Raw genomic sequence first — 13,118 nt, 5'->3', positions numbered from 1 at the left:
ATGATTAGGCTGGATTCCTTTGATTGCTAATCAATGAAAACAGCAGCACAATTTTATTTTGTGGTGAAAAGGAGACATTTAGGGAACGCTTCTGGACAGTGCCTAGTACCTTGGGGAGCAAAACCTCCTCTTCTTTTATGCCGTGCATTTTTTCCCGTCTCCTACAGGTGCAGATCTTCTTGCAGTAAGGGCTGTGACATCTCCCAGCTTCTGTGTTTTAATACAGGCCGCTGTTTGAAAGTGACCAACACAATGTACACCACCAGGAAGCCCAGCACCATGACCACACCGATGAACGAGCCCACAACTGGAGCGTAGGAGTACCTGCTGAGCTTAGGAGGAGCGGGTGGGTGAGCTGGCGTGGGTGTGGAAGCAGCTGGTACGGAGGACAGGAGGTCCTGGATGTTGAGGAGGGAGCCGTTGTTCGGTAGAGGGCGGGTGGATAAGATGTGGCACATGAGAGGGTAAAGGTCAACGGAGCGCATAGAGGGCTTCACGTAATTCTGGCGAAAAGCTGGTCCGCGGGCCACGAACACAGGCTGCATGCTACGTAGGGTGTTGTCATAGCCATGGTTTCCCACTGAGGTAGAAAAGACAACAATTACACCATAGAAATTTATCACGTCACACTCTGAGGCATATGGCAAACATTACCATTCAAAATTATACATTTAATAAAAAACACTTTTTTTCTCCTCGCTGGCTCTGGAACGAGGCACACGCTTTCTCATCTCTCTCTTCTCCTGCTTTTTTTGCTCTCTGTCTGTGCATCGGAGCTCCTATTTTTACACATCTTCCGAAATGAAAACTGCTGCTATGGATCTGACCAACTGGATTTTCGACGCAAATAACAAAATCTTTTCAAAAAAGCAAAAGGGTTCTGGAGAACCCTTATGTCTGCTCGGACAACACGTGCAGCTGGAAATATCTCTGGGGAAGTGGAATGTGATGCGTCTACCTCTGCTGTTGATCGAGGACGCCAAAATTGCATATGATTGGATTTATGATAGCAGGTTTCCTGTTTTTGGAATTGTCTGGTTCCTGGTTTATCAACATACAAAGAAGACGGCCGCAGCTAATCTGGCCTGGTCAGGCTGCTGCCTATATGGTCAGGTTTGGTTCGTGCTTCGAGGACTCAAAATCAGTTGATTTACAAGCTAAACCGCAAGATGGAAGTTATTTTAATCACAGGCCACCTGCGGCTTTAGGACTCATCAGCATGAAACGACCTTGAAGAGGTTCGTAAGCACGGACCAGTAAAATGCACCCTAATCTGGCCATTTTGGATCTTGGAAGTACCAGTAACACTCAAGGCTGAAGCCTCCAGTATACTGCCGTGTACGTCCGTTCACTCGTACGTATGCGTGTGCTGTATGCAGAGGGTTCAGACATGATACTCCAGCGTCCACCCCGAGCAGCTGCAGAGCAGCTTCACAGACAAGAGGTGTTTACCTTCGGGACAAATTGAGGTCGCCGATTGGTCATTTGCTGACACGCCTATTGAACTGATTGACAGGTCGGGGGGAAAAAAAACGAGCGCTGGCAGTCTCAGCCACAGTAGTGTTCTGTGTTTATATGTTGTTAATAAAAAGATCTTTAAAAAAAAAAAAAAAAAAACAGGGAGCGCTGGCTCTACAGCCCACACATCAGACCAGCCCACCAGGAAATCTCCAGACCCTCCTGCAGCCACGCTGGACCTGAGTTTAATTCGCTCGTCACAAATTCCTTCATTTCTCACCTTTTCAGTCATTGCATCAACAGAGGAGGAAGAGATCACTGCCTCTTGGCAAAAAAACAAAGCAAAAGAAAAGGCCAGATCAGAGATGAAGAAGGGGAATTTAATACATTGGTGTCGCATACAAAACAGTCAGTCGCTGGGCAGTTTATTGTGCGACACCGCGTATGCGTACGCGGTCGTAAAAATTTTGAGCTTTGCACGGACATGTCCTGGGGGGTACGCACGTACCTCTGCATACGTACATGCGTACCTCTGCGTATGGATGTACGCGGCAGTATACTGGGGGCTTGACAAGGAAAAATAGTCTGCCTGAATAAATCAACAATTGTGGATTATCTGAACCTGACTCCATGGTTGGCCTCGAAACAGGCCAACTTATCAATTTCTCCTGGGAAATGTGTAAACTAAGGAAAAGCTTCGTCTATCGCATCGCATAAAACATTTGGACCTTAAACTACACGTCAACAAGCTTGAATTCCTAAACTCTACATCTAATTTCAATGTGAACACACCAGCAATATTACCTAAACTGCAATAATAGGTAAAGAACTGATAAACACCAGTAGACTCAGCTAGCTTTAGCTTTGCTCTAAAAGTATTTTGCTCTTTGTGGCAAAACAACTCCATAGTAAGGCAAATATTAATATATTCATACACGTGTGGTAAGCAGCTTTACATCATCGAGACTCAGTGGGTTCTCCTTCCAGCTGCAGGCTCCACATGTTCATTTTATTAATTAACAAGCTTTCAACCAGGAAGGAGAGAAGCAATTAAATTAGCCAGTGTAGTCTGACATTTCTAATCTGAAGACGAGCTCCTAAATTTCATTTGAATTAGAAATTATATTTCCAGGCAGAGAGATAAAACCAGCACACACTTCTGCTGGTCCAAAAGGAGAACTAATCTGTCTTTTTTTTGTGTGTGTGTGTGTGTGTGTGTGTGTGTGTGTGTGTGTGTGTGTGTATTACGCTTGGTATAACATGTTTGCTTTGGCTCAGAGACTAAAATAAATCATCTCTGAAGCTAATATTAGAGCTGCTCTGCAGCGTGCGGAGCACAAAGCAGGATCATTTCTCAGCACGGCTCGAGGCGTCTGTACACACATACACATGAAAGGTCCGCTCCGGTTCTGCATGATGGTCCAGCCCTCCTTGGCCTCTAAGAGGATGGGCATGATCCTGACGTTGTGCTGATAATGAAGGCGCTCGAGAACATCCTCCTTCTTGTACACCACCATGTTTGGATTAGCGTCCACGAGCAAACTGAACACTTCGTCAAGCTTCCCTTTAAAAAAATCATAAACAAAAACTTCATTCATAAAAGCAGAAAGAACGATTCTAGATACAAATTAAATTAATGTTGCTTCTAATTAAAATGTGTTTTTCTAATTCAGCTGTTTATTTATGTACTATAAACGTTATTATTGCCTGCCACCTAAAGGTAAATTATGTTTTGCCCATGTATGTGTGTCTGTCTACAAATACCTCTCAAACCAGAGGACAAATGTTAAACAGGTAGAACAAATGGACCTCTACAAGTGAATAACTTATGGGGTCAACCCAAGTCAAGATGGCTGCCACAGCTAACTGTGCTATAGTACAGCCAATAAAAATACTGTAAACACACCGGCAGTGTTTAATAGTCTGTTTCAGCAAAATGAGTGTATTTCCTCAAAGTATTACCTTCTCTTGGCAGGATGCCCACCACCGGACTCTTATCCACCCAGGTGTACAGTTCTCTGTCCACGTACTCATCCAGTTCGATGATCTTCTCAGGGGACAGCTGAGCCATCCCGTGGTCACTGGTCACAATCAGGTTCACCTTCTTGTACAGCCCGGCCTTCTTTAGCTCGTCCATGAGGAAGCCGAGCTTCTCGTCAATCCCAGCGATCACTGCATCCATGAGGGGGCTCTGAGGACCCAGGTTGTGTCCGCTCTCATCCGGCTCCTCCCAGTAGAGAACTCCGAAGTCCACCGCTTCCTCTTCAGGTGCAGAGAACCACTCAACGATCCGCTTCACCCTGTATTCAAAGGACACTGATGCGTTGTATTGGAGGTAGCGAGTGGGGAACATCCCGTGGATCTTCACGTCGGACCCTGGCCACATCGCCGCCCCGCTCCGCCCACCATCTTTCTGAATGGTCACCCAGAGAGGCACGGCCTCCTCCCACCACCTCGACTCATACATGCTGTCAGTGTCCATGGAGAAGGACAGGTTGAGGGCAGGGTCGTACATCTCATTCGCCACAATGCCGTGCGTCTCAGCGTACAGCCCTGTCACCATGCTGTAATGGTTGGGGTAGGTCTTGGTGACGTAAACGTTCTCCACGAACTCAACCTTCACGCCCTCGTCCATGATTCTGCAGAAGTTAGGCGTTGGGACGCGGTCGATGTAGTCCCAGCGGAAGCCATCGAAGGACACGAGCAGCAGCTTGGGTCGGTGGTCCTGATGCTCGTGGTGGTTCAGGCTGTTTAGGGAGACCACGGGCAGAAGGACGGCCCACAGGCAGACAAGAGGACTGCATGCTCCTGGTAGGAAGCAGCTCAGCATCGTGCGACGTGCCATGATACAGCCTTCAAAACACAAACATACAATTTGTCAGGGGAAGTCCCAGGGGGATTTAGGTAAAGGTCATGGATGTTTCTCACTATAATTAATGTTGAGCCATGTGTGTGAAGTCAAGAGAGTCTTGTCTACATGGAGAGGTGCACCTGATAAACCCCAAGGCCTTCTCCGAATCTGTAAGCAGGAAAGCCGAGGTCGTCTTGACCTCGCCTCTGGAAAGCGTGTATTAAAGCACTTCCTGCCTCACTGTCAGGCGCAGATTCTCACTGATGAGGCTCAAAGCATGAAACTATGTACATCTGCGAAAGCTTTCTCATGACCGTCTACCCTTGCAAGTACAGACCAGTTAAAAATCTTCTTGTGTCCTCAGAGTGGCTTATTTGAGTTAGCAGATGATGAAAGGATATTTATTTATCCAACACAATTTGCTCAAGCAAAACCATCCATGTCTCTTACCTGGAGAAATTTAGTGCACAGACTCGATACAGGGTTGAAAATGATCCAATTCAAAAGTAAATAGCTAGTTATGGAAGATAACACAAACTGACTTGTCAAGAATTTAACTAGCGTATTCGACTGCAAATGTTGCAAATACAAGAAAACAATATTTTTCTGTTCTATTCTCTGTCATCCAGGCAACTTTAAATGTTTGAGCAGACGATATCCTTTCACTTCCTTTTTAAAGGTTCGGTTCTAAACGGAGATGAAACATCTTCAGGAACCAGAAAGAAGACAGCCTTCTGAACAAACGATCACAAAAAGCAAAATGTAGAAACCCAAGAATTTTTATTCCTTTTAATAAAATATGCACTCGTGTTGGGTTTTATTCCAGCGACAATTGCTGAATGTTTAATGTGTTAAGCTAAAATAAAACGCTGCATAGAATATCACAGAACTAATTATCGTACTGGAAACAGGTCAGAGCTATAGGGTATAAAAAGAAACAGACTCCTTCAGAACTCAACAATGGAACCAGTTTAACGACAGAGAATAGAATTTACTACATAAGCTTGAAAATTTCCTCAGTGGTATATTTTTTATTAGAGGCCTTAAGAAACCAGTGAAATCTTCACATGTAAGATGTTGAAAACCAATTCAACACGATGACAAAATGGCACAGAACTTAAAGAAATTAGACTTGATTTTCCCCTTGTAACAGGTTGTCATTAAGCACACCATGTTTTTTTATTTCATTCATTTAAAACAAACAAATTCATCAAAAAAAAAACATTGAATGAAAAGGGTGCAGAAAGAAGAAAAAAATTCTTATAATATCTGCCCCTTATTTAAAAAAAAATATAAAATGATTATAACAAAGTCCATGCTCAATAATCCAGGTATACAATCCAACATTTTTCAGTCAGGTCATCTGGACAGTTTCTTTTTTTTTTGTGCTGAAAAGTTTCACCTTCGATCCAGAAGGCTTCATCAGTTAAGGAAACACACAACAAAACTGATTCTTCCTCCAACAGCTTACTCCAAAGTGGAACAAACCAGTTCTGCTTGTGATAAGATGGTCTCTTTGTCATTCAAAAACTCTTTTACTTTATACAGTAATGTAATTGATTTTGCTATTTTTATTCTTAAGTAATTTACATGAGATTTCCATGTCAGCTTCTCATCAATAATGACACCCAAAAATGTTATTTCATTAACTCTACGAATTTCAATACTGTCAATTTTAAATGGGACTTCGATCATTTTATTTCTATTACTAAATATCATATAGTTTTTTATTTTTTTATTTAATGATAACTTAAGTTGGAACCAAGTTTGTATTTTTACGAATTCTGCCTGTGTCATCTCTAACATCCGTTCAACATCTTCACCCGAACAAAAAAATGTGTCATCATCTGCAAATACAATGCACTTCAAATGCCCTGACACATCAACCAGATCATTCACATACAAAATAAACAACTTTGGTCCCAACACAGAGCCCTGAGGAACTACACATCCATTAAAACAAAAATTCAGATCTTACATCGTTTACCTGTACAAATTGTCTCCTATTATTCAAATAACTAGTTACCCACTGTAGTGCTAATGCTCTAATGCCATATATTCCGTTTTAATGTCACTGAATACACTAATGAAAACTAAACTTTGGACATGCAAGAAAACGATATTTATGAACAGTTATATGGAGCTGAGCTCATTTAGGATCCTCGAAAATTTGCTCTTAGGTCTCAATGATCCAAACTCAAAACTTTCATCCATCATTTTTCTTTACCTGCCTGTCCATTTGGGGTTGCAGGGAGCTGATGTCTATCTCCAGCAAGAAACCAAGGACACCCTGGACAGAAAGTAGATCCTACATCTATCAAAATATATATATTTTTGGACCACCTCCCAGCTCGGGGGCTTTCTGGGTGGAGTTTACATGCTCTTTGTGAGCACTTGTGGGTTTTCTCCAGAGAGAAAAGTTATTGTTTGTCTCTAAGCGGCCCTGTGATGCAACCTGTCCAGGGTGTATACTGTGACTGGTGTGACTGGTGAAGATAGACACCAGCTACTCGTGACCTGGAAAGAAGGAGGTAAAGAAAAGGATGTAGTGAGCTGTTTGTAGCAGCTGCTGAGCATCTTCATTTTTTTATCAGAATCAGCTTTATTGTCATTGCACCGAAGCACAACAAAATTTGTTTAATATGTATGAAGCAAGGCCATTTCACAATTTTTATCTGTTTTTTTTTTTTTTTTTTTTTTTTTGTGGTAAATATCAGCTGTTTAAAGAAGTTGGTCAATTAATCAGTTTACCTCCACTCATATATAATTCAGGAATCTTATAAAGCCAATCACAACAACAAGAAAACATTTTTGACACATTTATTATTCAGTGATTCAGATTGTGCCAAACATTTAACCAAGAACAGTTTCCTTAATGTGCATTTTCACTTAATAAGCATCTTAACTTTGATTTTCAACAATTACTGTACAACAGTCGTTTGTCTCTGCTCCAGCATTTGTTTTGCGTTTATCTTTAATAAAAAATAAAGCCATAATCTGGGAATTACTTTCTCCAAAAATACATACACTTTGTCTTTAAAAAAAATCCATTAGCACCAAGTAATCCCTATTTTTCGTGCAAATTTTAAAGTTATTTAAAAAAAATTAAATGATATTTGGTCACCAATCAATACATAAGTACTAGACTGATACACTAAATGATTTTTGCTATTTTCACTGTAAAAAATATCGTTTGTTTTCCCCAACTGTTCTTTACTGTTAAATCAATGTACAGTGAGTTGTAGCAATAGGTTACTCTTGTTTTAATGAGACGTCTGGATAAAATAATGCTGCAGAAATAACATTATTGTCTGTTATTTACAATCACTTACAGCACAAGAACTACATTTACTACAAATAGTGATCAAAACTATTTTTTGAATATTAGCTGGAATCGTACTCTGGGTTAAAATAAAACATTAGGACTTACCCTGAATTATTTGTAATGGTTTGATATCCAGGATGACCTCAGAGCAGCAGTTTGACACTTGAACGCATCGTGTTCAACAACAATGACGTCATTAGAACCAGTTAAACCGAGGTTCGAGCAGCTGCAGGTCCATCCGACCTCGTTAAACCACGACTGACATTAAAGAGCAACACCACCCTGTAGTTTTTCTGCCTTCTTTGAGCCGCAGAGCTAATATAAAGACGAACAGTTCGGGCTCCCAACAAGAACCAGACCCAACAATGAGTCCGGTTCCTACGAGTTCGGGCTTCAGAGACACCGAGGAGTCAGAAATTCACTGTCAACAAGCTTACCTTCTTATCGCGTGCAGACACCGGCTCGGTCCAGTCGCTGTGCACCGAGATAACCAGCCGAACCAGTTCGGTTCTGCTCGCCAGCGGAAGTCCCGCCTTCCAGCCTGCTGTTATGGTCAATAAAACCAGAACCCGGACCACCGGGCTGTCCACTGTTTGCTACCTCCTCGCGAGCAGCTGCAGACCTCAGATCTGCTCGAGCTTCAATGACGTAATGTGAACCTGAGAATGGGGGGCGGGGTTACAACACACAAACACAGTTTGAAGGCAGACAAAGAACAATTAATATCGTACCTGTCATGGATACATCTTTGCACATTGTCAGTTTACAAATTGACTATATGCACACAACTATTACAGCAAACATTTGTTCACCTTTAGACTGACATCAGTTTAGTATGCGTGTTTGTTGGTGCTAATAGAGGCAGCAGCAGCTGGCTGTAGCACTTCACTTGTAGTCTGTGGAGCCTCCTGGAGGGACATTGTTAGAAAAATCTGCCACATTTACTATGTAATGAAAAATTGCACTTGGTGTAAAGCTTTAAATAATAGCCTTTGCATGGACTGCTATAAAGTTTTGAAGATGCAGTTGATTCAGGGTGACAAAATCCCTGTTTGGTAGTGAGTCTGCACCACTGAGATGTAATATAATAAAAAAAACAGAATCAGAAGCTGAAACCAGCCATCAGGAAGCACAAGCCAGTGTATCTCTTATGATGGTTCCAAGCCTGGGTAAATGTTGAGGGTTGTGTCTGGAAGGGCATCCAACGTAAAACACTCTTGCCAAAACTATATGCAAGCTCATCAGTGGTGCTATCTAGTCAAGTCAAGTCAACTTTATTTATAGAGCACATTTAAAACAGAACCTGTTATCAAAGTGCTTAACAACAACAACAACAACAGCATTTGGATTTTTCTACCTGGATTATTGAGCATGCATCAGGATAACATCAACAACAATCAATGAGAGTAAAATTAAAGAGAAAGCATTTAAAACATAGGGTCACAGATTAAAAAACACTAGATCAATTTACACTGTGTGAAATGCCTGCGAGAACAGATGTGTTTTAAGCAGAGATTTGAAGTGCATTGCAGGTTGTTCCAGAGTTTGGGGCCCATGACTGAAAAAGCCCGATCTCCTCTGAGCTTCAGTCTTGTTTTTGGAACAGCCAAAAGCAGATGATCGGATGATCTCAGGGCCCGAGAGGGAACGTAAGGTTCCAGAAGCTCAGAGAGGTAAAGGGGTGCGAGGCCATTTAAGCATTTGAAGGTCAACAGAAGAATTTTAAAGACTATCCTAGTACGAACAGGGAGCCAGTGAAGGGAGGACAGAACTGGTGTAATATGTTCAGACCTACGAGTTCCAGTTAAAAGCCGAACAGCAGCATTCTGGACGAGCTGAAGACATGAGATGGAGGCCTGGCTGATCCCAGCATAGAGTGCATTGCAATAGTCCAATCGGGTCGTGACAAAGGTGTGGACTAGTTTCTCAAGGTCAGGTCTTGACAACACTGGCTTGAGCTTAGCTACCTGTCTGAGTTGAAAGAAGTTTTTCTGCAGAACAGAGTTGATTTGTTTGTCAAACTTGAAGTCAGAGTCTAAAACCATCCTGAGATTTTTACCAGACTGCTTCAGATATGGCTGAAGAGAGTCCAGGTTGACAGGATCAGTGGCGGCAGTTGAGCTAGGGCTAAAGACAATGACTTCAGTCTTTTCATTGTTGAAACTTGAGAAATTTGAAGCCATCCAGGCCTTAATGTCGTCCAAACATTTTAACAGAGGGTGAATGGAGCAAACACTTGCTGGTTTCACAGGCAGGTAGATCTGACAGTCATCAGCATAGCAATGGAATGAAAGACCATGTTTCCTCAGGATGGACCCCAGTGGGAGCAAATACCCGTCACTGTAGGAGTGACGGGTAGCTTCAAGGTGGAGGTGGGATTGCATCAAGGATCGGCTTTGAGCTCCTTTTGCTTTGGTGGTGGATTGACTAACAGATTACGTCAGCAGGAATCCCCATGGACAATGATGTTTGCAGATGACATTGTGATCTGTGGTGAAAACAGGCAACAGGTGGAAGAGAACTTGGAGATGTGGAGGTATGCACTAAAAAGAGGAGATATGAAAGTCAGTCGTAGCAAGACGAAGTACATGTACCTGTACAGTATGTGAATGAGAGGGAGACAGGTGAAACAATGAGGCTACAAGGAGTAGAGGTCACAAAGCTACAGGACTTCAAGTACTTGGGGTCGACTGACCAGGAAAATGAGGAGTCTAGTAACTTCTCTCCAATGGCTCCCTGTCAAATTCAGAACAGAATTCAAAATCTTCTAACCTATAAAGCTCTCAACAACCTAGCTCCATCTTATATTACAGATCTTATTGTTCCATATTTTCCCAATAGAGCACTTCGCTCTCAGACTGCAGGTTTACTTGTGGTTCCTAGAGTTTCCAAAAACAAAGTGGGAGGCAGAGATTGTGGTTATCAGGCTCCTCTCTTGTGGAACCAACTTCTAGTTTCTGTCTGTGAAGCTGACACCTTCTACTTTTAAGACTAGGCTTAAGTCTTTTGTTTTTGATAAATCCTATAGCTATGGTTGGCTTGGGTTTCCTGAGCTATCCCTTAGTTATGCTGCTATAGGCTTAGACTGCTAAAGGCCAAATTGACAACCAACAAAGACCATGCTCAATAATCCAGGTATACAATCCAACAATTTTCAGTCAGGTCATATGGACATTTTTTTTTTTCTGAAACGTTTCACCTTCCATCCAGAAGGCTTCATCAGTCAAGGAAACACACAACACAAAACTGATTCTTCCTCCAACAGTTTACTCCAAAGTGGAACCAACCAGTTATGTTGGTGCTAAGATGGTCTCTTTGGCACGACCCCTCCTCTGGTGCTGGCCCTCTTCCTCATTGACAGTCATGTCAAACTGGTTCAAAACCAACAAAGTCCATGCTCAATAATTCAGGTACAATCCAACAATTTTCAGTCAGGTCATCTGGACATTTTTTTTTTTCTGAAATGTTTCACCTTCCATCCAGAAGGCTTCATCAGTCAAGGAAACACACAACACAAAACTGATTCTTCCTCCAACAGTTTACTCCAAAGTGGAACCAACCAGTTATGTTGGTGCTAAGATGGTGTCTTTGGCATGACCCCTCAATAATCCAGGTACAATCCAACAATTTTCAGTAAGGTCATCTGGACAGTTTTTTTGTTGTTGTTGTTGTTGTGCTGAAACGTTTCACCTTCCATCCAGTTGACATTTCCTCACTTTGCTGCTGTTTTTTTTTTTTTTTACTCTTTGTATTTCTGCCCGTTTGTATTTATATCTATTTTTATCCTTAATGTGTTTTTTTGTCTTTCCTCCTATAGACAGTACACCTGGACCTGCCATTCTGTGTCTATTTGTTCCTCCTTCCTGTTCCTCTCAAACCCCAGCTGGTTGAAGCAGACGGCTGCTCGTCTTGAGCCTGGTTCTGATGGAGGTTTCTTCCTATTAAAATTGAGTTTTTCCTTTCCACTGTTTCCATGTGATCGCTCAGGATGGGAGACTGTGACAAAGTGAAGATTCAACACAATCTGCTGCTTCCTTAGATAGAGAACTTTTACAAACTGGATTCCAAACAAGTTTGGACACTAAACAAATTGTGAATAAAAACTGAATGCAATGATGTGGAGGAGCCAACATCTAATATTTTATTCAGAATAGAACACAAATCACTGATCAAAAGTTTAAACTGAGAGAATGTATCATTTTAAGGGAAAAATCTGTTGTTTCCAAATTTCATGGCATCAACGAATCCCAAAAAAGTTGGGACAAGTCCATTTTTACCACTGTGTGGCATCCCCCCTTCTTCTTACAACACTCAACAGACGTCTGGGGACAGAGGAGACCAGTTTCTCAAGTTTAGAAATAGGAATGCTCTCCCATTCATGTCTAATACAGGCCTCTAACTGTTCAATCGTCTTGGGCCTTCTTTGTCGCACCTTCCTCTTTATGATGCACCAAATGTTCTCTATAGGTGAAAGATCTGGACTGCAGGCTGGCCATTTCAGTACCCGGATCCTTCTCCTCCATGATGTTGTGATTGCTGCAGAATGTGGTCTGGCATTATCATGTTGAAAATGCAGGGTCTTCCCTGAAAGAGATGACGTCTAGATGGGAGCATATGTTGTTCTAGAACCTGAACATAGTTCTCTGCATTAATGGTGCCTTTCCAGACATGCAAGCTGCCCATGCCACAAGCGCTCATGCAACCCCATACCGTCAGTGATGCAGGCTTCTGAACGGAGCGTTGATAACAACTTGGGCTATCCTTGTCCTCCCTGGTCCGGATGACATGGCGTCCCAGTGTTCCATAAAGAACTTCAAATCGTGACTCATCTGACCACAGAACAGTCTTTCATTTTGCCACACTCCATTTTAAATGATCCCTGGCCCAGTGCAAACAGCTGAGCTTGTGGAGTTTGCTTAGAAATGGCTTCCTCTTTGCACTGTAGAGTTTCAGCTGGCAACGGCGGATGGCACGGTGGATTGTGTTCACTGACAATGCTTTCTGGAAGTATTCCTGAGCCCATTCTGTTATTTCCTTGACAGTGACATTCCTGTTTGAGGTGCAGTGACGTTTAAGAGCCCGGAGATCACGAGCATCCAGTAGAGTTTTATGGCCTTGACCCTTACGCACAGCGATTGTTCCAGATGCACGGTTGATGATGATAACTTAAAAGTCTTTGCTATTTTACACTGGGTAACACCATTCTGGTATTGCTGCACTATCTTTCTGCGCAACAATGGTGGAATTGGTGATCCTCTTACCATCTTGGCTTCTGAGAGACACTGACACTCTGAGAAGCTCTTTTTATACCCAATCATGTTGTCAACTGACCTAATTAGTGTTACTTGGTCTTCCAGCTGTTCGTTATATGCTCAATTTCCTTTTTCCAGCCACTTATTGCTACTTGTCCCAACTTTTTTGGGATTTGTTGACACTGTGAAATTTTGAATCAACATATTTTTCCTTTAAAATGTTACATTTACT

At 42.2% G+C, this 13,118-nt stretch overlaps 1 protein-coding gene across 1 annotated transcript; it reads right to left on the bottom strand.

The window, feature by feature from the left end:
* Positions 1 to 8,186, bottom strand: enpp5 (ectonucleotide pyrophosphatase/phosphodiesterase 5). Its single transcript, XM_037685323.1, has 4 exons — positions 8,072 to 8,186; positions 3,421 to 4,311; positions 2,846 to 3,022; positions 1 to 580 (listed from the first exon to the last, which is right to left on the bottom strand). Exons 2-4 carry the CDS (start codon positions 4,301 to 4,303, stop codon positions 162 to 164), a joined length of 1,479 nt encoding a protein of 492 aa, XP_037541251.1. The 5' UTR covers positions 4,304 to 4,311; positions 8,072 to 8,186; the 3' UTR covers positions 1 to 161.
* Positions 8,187 to 13,118: the final 4,932 nt, after the last annotated feature.

This window comes from Nematolebias whitei, chromosome 12 (genome assembly GCF_014905685.2).
Source record: "Nematolebias whitei isolate Nwh7 chromosome 12, NemWhi1, whole genome shotgun sequence".
Lineage (NCBI taxonomy): Eukaryota > Metazoa > Chordata > Actinopteri > Cyprinodontiformes > Rivulidae > Nematolebias > Nematolebias whitei.
This window is presented reverse-complemented; position numbering and strand designations above follow the sequence as displayed.

Bases quoted from the DNA above. Each gene is read 5' to 3' on its own strand.
- enpp5 (XM_037685323.1), bottom strand. From the start codon at position 4,303: ATGGCACGTCGCACGATGCTGAGCTGCTTCCTACCAGGAGCATGCAGT. The intron at 3,023-3,420 runs GTAATACTTTGA...ATTTTTTTAAAG, and splicing joins GGGCATCCTGCCAAGAGAAG to GGAAGCTTGACGAAGTGTTC. The intron at 581-2,845 runs GTATGTGTGTAC...TTTCTACCTCAG, and splicing joins CCGGAGCGGACCTTTCATGT to TGGGAAACCATGGCTATGAC.